This window comes from Uloborus diversus, chromosome 1 (genome assembly GCF_026930045.1).
Source record: "Uloborus diversus isolate 005 chromosome 1, Udiv.v.3.1, whole genome shotgun sequence".
Lineage (NCBI taxonomy): Eukaryota > Metazoa > Arthropoda > Arachnida > Araneae > Uloboridae > Uloborus > Uloborus diversus.
The window spans coordinates 88323184-88332566 of record NC_072731.1 but is presented as its reverse complement, the minus strand read 5'-3'; the positions used below and the strand labels follow the sequence as shown (position 1 = coordinate 88332566).

Sequence of the window (9383 nt, the reverse complement as noted above, 5' to 3'; positions counted from 1 at the left end):
AGAGAAAAATATGTGTCGTTCTGATAACGTTAAAATTAGAAAGATGTGGTAGCAAAAGAAAGTTTCAATCAAACGATTTTTTTTCAAGCAGGATCAAGTTTACGAAGTTCCTTTCGTTTAATTAAGAAAAATGATTCTAAAATTTTTAAAACGAAAAGATGATCAAATAACTTATTTACTCGGTGCCAGTTTTAATTTATATCGAGGCAAATTCACCACAGTAATCGTTCAAAGAAAGTTATTTAATATCCATTTTCATTTTCACTCTGAGCGAAAAGAACAGTGTTTTCGGCGAGTGGCTTTACCCTTACCAGATGTACTTTTCTATGCTACTACTCGCAATTCCAACGCAAAACTTAATTCCCCAAATCCCTCCTTCAGATAAATCTCAGTGCCGTGTTAAAGTAGTTGATGCTAATAAGGTTAATTAAAGAGAAGATAATTTAAAGGGTGAGTTTGAGAAATGATTAATAGGTGCTAATCGAAACTGAAGGATCTAAGAAAAGACAGGAGCTTAATTAAATTCCTGAAGAAAGTTAGTTTTCTTAGGTTTTTGTTTTTGAATAGAAACGTGTAGCTGGCATTAACAAAATATTGGCAGTAGTAAGGGAATGTTGCTATTGAAGTTAAAACAGTTTTATTTCGTTATCAGGTGGACAATAATTGCTAAAATTGCAAATTTCTCGGGTTGCATTTTTTTTAATACAAAATGTACTTATATGAATCAAACGTGTATTTTGCAAGAATATCTCCTTGAAAAGCTACTGAATACGTCAAGTTAATGCTTAATTATGACTTTGTCGATAGTTGAAAATCTGAAGAATTGTTTCCTGTTTAAAGTGTTGGGAAATTAAAGTTGAATAAATACATTTGTGCAGGAAAGTAAAATAAGAAATAACAACGTTTAAAAGTCTGACTTTTGTTGGCTGTCGTTTCATCCATAAGCTTACTTATTTTGCATTCAAAAATTTGGTTTCTTGGAATAACGAAACATGTTTGTGCAGTAATCTGCAATTCTTATGCCATGAAAGGTTTCTATTTCGTATTTACTTCATGCAAGAAAAGTGCGCCTAATCAAGCCACGTAGAACAGTAAAGAATCCCCCAACCCCCACCCCCCTATTTTTCTATGTTGATTAGCGAAAATTCCTTAAACAGTGATTTTGTCGTCATCGAAAAGTCGACTGATGATAAAGCGATATTAAGAGGAGTCAGTACATCCAATAACGTCGATGTTAATTTGCACAGGTTCGTGCACCTTTTTCTGAAAATCTATTAAAGATGCAATTGTGAATTTTTTTCTGTACCTTTAGTAGACTCTTTTCTCTATACTGAAGTAAAATTTTACAGAATGAACGCTTAGATTTTTTTTTTTTTTACTCTAATGTGTAAGTCACTGTATTTTTTCAAAAAATGCCATTTTGCAACACGAAATCGGCTTAATAAAAAATACTTTCCGAATATGAGAAAACATTTACTTCAGTATATGTAATTAGATGTGTGGAATAGGTGGTAAATATTTCAAAGCATAACGCAAATTAGTTTCTGAGAAAAAGGAACATTTAGTTTCAAAAATACCGTTTCGAGATATTGCAGTTTAAAGGGGAAAATCATACCTCATCAAAAAAGGTTTACATTTTTTAAACTTACTTTAACTTACTTCTAATATACGCACGATCAAGAAATTTCTAAAAGGTATTGTAATAGAATTTCAAAATGTATAAAAATAAAAAAATCGAATTTTTGGAAGTATTTAGGGTACTGACTCTCCTTAAATAGTTTGTTATCACTAGGCAAAAGTATAGCAACCTTTTAATCTAAATGAGTCTTCTATTTTCAGAAAATTTTGATTCTTCATGATTCACTGCAGTTTACTGGTATAAAACATTTTATTAATCGTTTTTGTAATGTATGTAAATAGTAAATTCAAAAAAAAAAAAAAAGTCGCGTTGTACGGCCTTTTTTTTTTTTTTTTTTTTTGTGATTTGATAACCCGTGAAAAGTAAGCTGTAGATCAATTCGACCATAGTTCACAATTAGAACATAGCATTATTATGAGAGTGGTGTCTTTACTAAGATACCAAAGGATCGGTAGAAGGATATAATCCTGTGTTGCATATGCTGCACATATGTGCACGAACTATTGTCAGAAGAGACCAAAAAGAAAAAAAAGCAGAAAATAACGACTTTGTGCTACAAATATAGCGATTAATCTTTTTCCATTCCAGTGAGGATTTTTTAAAAATATATTTTTGAATTTAGTCTAATAGTTTGATGTGTTAACAGTGGGAAATTGGACTTTTAAATGCACAATCGAAACTTGAAGCGATATTTCAATAACCTTTATGAAAATCATGCCCTATTTTGATGATATATTTTCTAAATCTCATTTAAAAAAAAAGAAAAAAAACATTGAATGATTTAACACCTGCATTTTAAATCTAGTAGTTTGAAATGTAAACAATAGAAAAGTGGAGTTTTGAATGCATGCTAAAAACTTGAAGTAAGAATTTCATTACCGTTATGAAATTCATGCCGTAGTTGGATGACGTATTTTATAAATCTCATGAATTTTAACCCATATTGGACCACTCATAGAACGCGACATCAATTTTTTTTAAAATTGTAACTATGTTATTACTAGGATGTGTTTAGACATATAAAACAAAAATTTTGAAAATATCTTTTATATTTTAAAAAATACAAGCTGTCCTATAAATAGGACAACGGTCCAAAGCACTACAAAAATCTCAAATTTTTATCTTACCTTCTGAGGAAAAAAAATCACAGATGAAACTTTGGAAAACATACTAAACAAAGTCCAACATTGCATTTTTGGCATATAGTTGTTGGTTTGCGCTTACAATTTTTCAATTGGCATCTTCTTTGGCGACCATCAGCATTTTTTACCAGTATATGCTCATTGTTGAGATGAAGGAGTTCTTTGTTATTTTGTAGCAGACTGCGCTGTCTTATTTTATTCCTTGGAATTGATTCACCTAAGTAACTAATAGTTACTGATCGTCGGAAGGTTAATATATCTTGTGCTTCACTCGGACAAAATAATTTAAAAACCTTCCAGGCTGCAACAAGAGCTGTTTCAAAGCAGTTCAAGAAAAGTGGCCAATACCACTTTTTTCCTTGGATTGAAGCAAAATAAACTTCAGCATGACTGTCAAAAAGGTCTACTCCATTTTTATATTTGTTATAGGTGGTGACACAATATGGCACATCGACTTCTTTTCTGCCTCCCTTGATCCGGCGGTCTACTTTGTTTTTCACTTTTGTATCTTCAAAATTGCTCATCAAAGAAACGACACGATTATCATTCCAGCGTACTGCAGCAATTTTGTTGGCAGCGTCAAATGCTGCGTCGGAAGTACCTCTTTCTGTCTTAGACAAATCTTTCACAGACTTCAATGGACATTTTGCCATCCTATTGACTCTTACAGTCCCAGTTGCACAAAATTCCCTTTGCTTCAATCGAACAAGTAACCCATGGGAGGTAAAAAAGTTATCCATGTATACCTTGTGAAATGCAGGATTTTTCACAACAGATAGTAAATTTTCAACTACGCGTTGAGAAAGTGGTTCGTTACATTTTTCATGAGCTCCTTGATAGGGAATGATATTGAAAGGGTATCCATCGTAAGATGCTAGCATCCATAATTTGTATCCAAATTTTACTGGCTTGTTTTTCATGAACATCTTACAGCCATGTTTACCAAAATATCGCACCATTCTTTCGTCAATTGTTAGATTCTCTGAAAAAACTCCAAACTGCTGCAAAGCAACATTAAGTTTTTCAAACAATGGTCGAATTTTGTAATAACGATCTTGTTTGTCGATTGTGGAATTGTCGTTAAAATGAAGATAATGTTTGATGTCACTGTATTTTTTTCTTGATATGGCATTACTAACTAATGTTGTGCCTATATCGGGAGCATTTTCCCAATACATTTTTTCACGGGGTAAAATGTGATAACCGCTATAAAACATAACACCTAGGAACAACTTGAATTCACCCTCAGAGATACTAAAAGAATGATCATTCTTTTGGGAAGCATATCGGTTCGTCTCTCCAACGGTGTGTGCTATCATGTCTTCAGCCATCATATGGAAAAGTTCAATAGGATTTTTACCAGAAACAATATCTGTTATATTTTGGTGTTCTTGAAAAGGAATAGATTTAGAGCTGAGATCGAATTTTGGTTCACATTTTTTCCACTTCACATCCTTCATTTCGAAAATAGATGCATCACATTTGTTTTTTGTAAAAATTTCTACTGTTCCAGCAGCATCTTGTAAATCAGATTTGTCATTCAATGCTGGTGTATGACAATTTGTGAAAGAGTCATCTATTTCTTCTTCGTCACTAACTAAATCGGGTTCGGGAGGAATAATAATCACTTCTGGTTCATCAATTTCATCATCAGAGAGAGCATTCATATAATCAAGAGCTTCCTCAACTGTCAGAAATTTTCTCGCCATTTTATAAAAATCTCATTATTTCACATATCATCTAAGAAACACCATGCACTGCAAAGCGAACCAAAAAGCAAATGATACTCTGCTCTAAAAGGAATCCTAAATTTCAGAATGATTTCCCTAAAGAGAACAGGTGTACATATACAAAAGATCTCGTTTCAAGGAATGCAAATCTTTATCTATCTTGTATATACAAAAGAATACCTAGTGGGGAAAGGGGAAGCTTCTGTCAATCAATTGGACACCCTTTCACCTTAAAACTCCACCCACTTGACCTTCGTTTGTTATTGTATGAATACAGCTTGTTTCAGGATTATTTTTGCAGGAATGTGAATCAGATGAAAATGAGGGTCGGTATTGGACTGTTGTCCTGTTTTTAGGACACCCGAATATTTCGCTAAATAAACCTATAAAATATAATAGTTTTCTTGAATTTTATTATTTATAGCAAAAGCACTGTTCTTCTACTCCAAAAATAAATCCATAATTTTTTTTTAAGATACAATGTATAATTTTTAATTAATTATAAAATAATACATGTTTATTAAGTTTTAAGTGTTATGGTTATTTTCAAATTCAAATTTAATTTATTTGTCAAACTTTTACTTCTATAATATACACAACTACGCCAGAAAAAGTCTGTGACAAAGTTTATATAAATCAGTCTTTTTATTTGTGATTAATACTTGGTTATTTCAGCTGTCCTATTTATAGGACAGCTGTCCAATATGGGTTAAGTACCTCACAGACACAAAACTGCACCAATCAGGTTGATGTTAATCTGCCTATTGACCTTACTAAAACTTTGTTAATCCTAAAATTAACCTCGGTTGACGACTTAGTGAACATTGTCGTTGGTGCACTAGATGTAATACCCTAGATGTAATACCTAGACTAGTTTTTAATGCATAAAGATTTGCCTCGAAAACTAATTTCTGAACCAGCAAAGCAAATCCCTTAAGTGTTTCCTGCAGTTTCACAATTCCCATTGCTAGACTCTCGCTAGTGTACTAATTTTTTTATCTACCAGTTAGTTGCGCACTCGCAACTATAGTGACAAGCAAACTTAGAGTTTGGATGTCATAACCGGGCTGTCGGTATGTTATATGTAGCTCTGTCTTTGCCATGGTATAAGGATAGTTTACTGTTAATTACAGTTATTACACTGAAAGAAAAAAAAAGTTTGATTTCAACCCCGTTTAATCTATTGACACTAAAAATAAATCTACGCTTATCAATTTTAGGGCATACCACATTTTGTCTGAAACCACATTCTAGTTCTTGATCCTAATTTACCTGAAACAAACTTTAATTTTGTCCCACCTGTTTAATGGCTTGGCGATAAAACAGAAACAGTAGGGGAGACCGGGGTTAGTTGTTACCCGGGGTAAGTTGTTACATTCGAATTTAAAACTAACTGCCTGGAGAAACTGACTTTCCTTGCAGTAAATGATAGCGCTCGCTCATCTGCATTCCCTAACAATCACTGAAGGACTTGCAGTCAGTAGCATGGAGAGTGCTCAAGGAAAACTGTTTTTTGAGTCTGGAAGTAATTTTTCTTTCCGTTATTTTTCTATTTGTGACGAAGCCGTTGCAGGTAACGAATTTATTTCTATACCACGTGAAAGCCTACATTTTTAGGTAAGTGCTAACATATTTAAAAATTTTGTACAAAGATAAAATACCAGTAATATGTACTAAGAACTAAAATGGCGTCGTATGGGGCAAGTTGTTACAATTTTGTTGGGGTTAGTTGTTACAAGTAACAATTTACCCCATGCAAGTTTTAATTTAATATTATGTTTTCTTTTTATAAGTGATATGGCGGGGGACTATAAAAACAAGACAGACAGGCAGTGGCGTAGCTAAGGGGGGACGGAGGGGGCGGTCCGCCCCGGGCGGCACTTTTCTAGGGGCGGCATATTGACCCTTTTGATATGGAAAAAATAAATGTATTTTCTAAATAAGGAAGTTATGGTTTTAATCTGTTACTGCAGGCAAAAAGAAAATTTCTTCTTAAAGCACTCAAAAGGACAAAATAACTTTTCTGCGGCATAATGGACAATTTAAGTATTCCTGTAGTCTTTAATAATTTAAAGAAAGTGACACCACAAACGAAGAAAAGTGCGGCTCAAGTCATTTCAAACAAAACTTTCTCAGAAAAATATGCGTGTTTAAACACTCAAATTTATGAATGAAAGCTTGATAATAATAAGAAATTCTCTACCTGACTTGAGCCACACTCTTCTTCGTTTGTGGTGTCATTTTATTGGAGGAATTGAAAACTAAAGGAATACTTAAATATTCCATTCTAACCCAGAAAATTTATTTTGTCTCTTTTGAATGCATTATGATATGTGCATAGTATTTTTTTAAAAATCTGTTACTTAGACTGTTGTAGAGGTTAACTTTAGGAAGACGAAAACAATGAACTTTTCCAATTTTTGTTATAAGAAAAAGCTAAAACAGGATTTTAAGAGCGTTTCTTGAAATCCTACTCTTTAACCAAAAACCCTTTTTCTAAACTTCAGAAAAATGGTGAGAGTAAGAAAAAGAGGGGGAAGTGTAAAATGTTACACTAAACAATTGCTCATCATACCTTATACGTTAAAGAGTTTTCTTTAATTTCCCACTCTTTACAAGAAATCTCTTCTTCAAAGGAAGTGTAAGGGATTTCCGTTTTTTCGCTTTGGAAAGTATATAATCTATCGGACAATTTTGGATATGGAAGGTAAGCGAATTTCATTTTTTAAGGTTTGGTTTTGATTCTCTACTCATACATAGTCCAAAATGCATTTTAAAGTATTCAGTTTCAAATGATTCCGGTTGGAAACTTCTCCCATCCCCACTCTGTAGTCTAATAGTGAAAAAATGTTTTTAGGCGGTAGAGCGCTTTAATATCTCATCCTTTTTCCTTATATCACCAAAGATAGTTTAGAAATACGTTTTTAGACCCATTGTTGAAAATTTTCTGGACAGAGTCCCTTTCCCTGCCGTTTCCTAACGTAGCAAACACAGCTAAAAAGTATGTATTTAGGCCTTTGATTCAGAAAACTTTCCCCGGAGAAAACTCCCACTCTCTCTTCTAAAGTCTCAACATCTAGCCAAAAATTACGTTTTTAAAGCTTCGATACTTCAATATCAATTTGTGAAAACAACAATCGAACCCTGAGTGTTTTTCATCCCCTAACATGATCAAATATCGCCTAAAATACGCTTTTAGGACTTTAATTTTGGAAAATTTCCTAGAGAGATATCTTAATCGCCTTTGCCCCCTCACCTAACGTCTAAAAAATTAAAACGGCGTTTTGAAAACTTCAATTTTGGAAAATTTCCTAGGGAAGAACTCTTTACCCCTTTTCCTAACGTTCCCAAAGGTAGTCCAAAATTTTCTTTCTTTGAAATTTGAGTGAGGAGAAGAACTCGCTAACTCTTCTTTCTGACAGAAAGTCTAAAATGAACTTCAGCTTTAAGAATGATTTTGAGAGGGAAACCTCCCTCTTCCTCCTAACATTATAAAACAAAGCCCAAAGTCGGACGTCAATTACGGAAAAATTTCAGGAGAGAACCGCCTGGCTTCACAACATATTTTATGCCAACGTCACCAAAGACAGCCTAGAATTGCGTTTTTGAGACTTCGGTGCCGAAAAATTTCCAAAGAAAGAACCCAAACCTTCCCTTTCAACCAAACCACCAAAGATACCCAAAAATTGATTTCGATTTTAAAAACATTTCAGTAAGAAACCTCAGAACCTCTCTCTCCTCTAATGCCTACAACTTCGTTAGAATACGCATGCCGCATTAAGTATCCGACCATTCCCGATTTCCTTGACTTCTTCTAAGTAGCCTAAGCTGCATTTTAAAATTTCGTAAAATTTCCTTTTATTGCCCACTGATCCCCTAACGTCAACAAAGAAACACTAAAAGAGACTAATTCTGAAAAACATTAGCAGCAAACCCAAAGCGCTCTTTCTAAGAACTTTACTAAAATTGCAGTTTTTTACTTAAATTTAGCAATTTTCTCCAAGTGTGGGCGCTTATCCTCCTTAACTTTCTTTTTTCTTTTGAAAAACATAGAGAATAATTAAGTCTTATTTTTTCTTCAATTAAATCTCTGGTTTTAATTTAAATACCTTTGACAGTTTTATGTATTAGCTATTTCGCAAAGGGCGGAAAATTGAGGAACCGCCCCGGGCGGCAAACACTGTAGCTACGCCACTGCAGACAGGGCAAAACACCTAAAGAAACATACCTGGATGTGGCTAAAGAAGTAATTGCAGGTAGTTCATTACGAAAGGCAGCCCATGAATTTCATGACGCTAGAGAGATTCTGCAGTAAGATGAAAAATGCTAGTGGCGGTAAGTAGTATTTCTGATCTGTTTTATTGCATGATTTAATTCACATAAAATATTGTAGCTGGATGACAATAGTAATAATAATAATAATAATAATAATTGTGATCTCATTCATTCTATGATTGAATTTATTGTTAATATGTATGGTTGAATAAATAATATTACAACATTGATAATAATAATAAATAATGTATTATTCGAAGGTATAGATCTTTCTCCAACGTTGCAGGCAGTGCAGAAGTGAAGACGGTTCGCAAGCGGAAACAATAGGTCAGCGCCACTTCAACAGATAAAAGTGTTGATGAAGTGCTGTGTGAAGTGGTGATAAAAGTGTTCACCAGTAAAAAGTGTTTTCAAGCCGAAGCTGGGAAACAAAAATCTGTTAAAAGGAAATTGTGTCTAACAGAGAGGAAATCAACAGGTACAAAGGGAAAAAAATGAAGCAAAAAAGGTACGTCCAAACAGTGCGTCCTACGGATGCAGATGATGAAGAATGATTCTGCATAGAGTTCTCTAAACCGTACTCAGAATCCAAAAAAA

At 33.6% G+C, this 9383-nt stretch overlaps 1 protein-coding gene across 1 annotated transcript; it reads right to left on the bottom strand.

Moving 5' to 3' along the window:
* Positions 1–2783: 2783 nt before the first annotated feature.
* Positions 2784–4490, bottom strand: LOC129229954 (piggyBac transposable element-derived protein 3-like). Its single transcript, XM_054864372.1, has one exon. It carries the CDS (start codon positions 4488–4490, stop codon positions 2784–2786), a length of 1707 nt encoding a protein of 568 aa, XP_054720347.1.
* Between the last annotated feature and the right edge of the window lie 4893 nt (positions 4491–9383).

What these genes read in the sequence shown, in the direction of transcription:
- LOC129229954 (XM_054864372.1), bottom strand. Translation starts at nt 4,490, where the DNA reads ATGGCGAGAAAATTTCTGACAGTTGAGGAAGCTCTTGATTATATGAAT.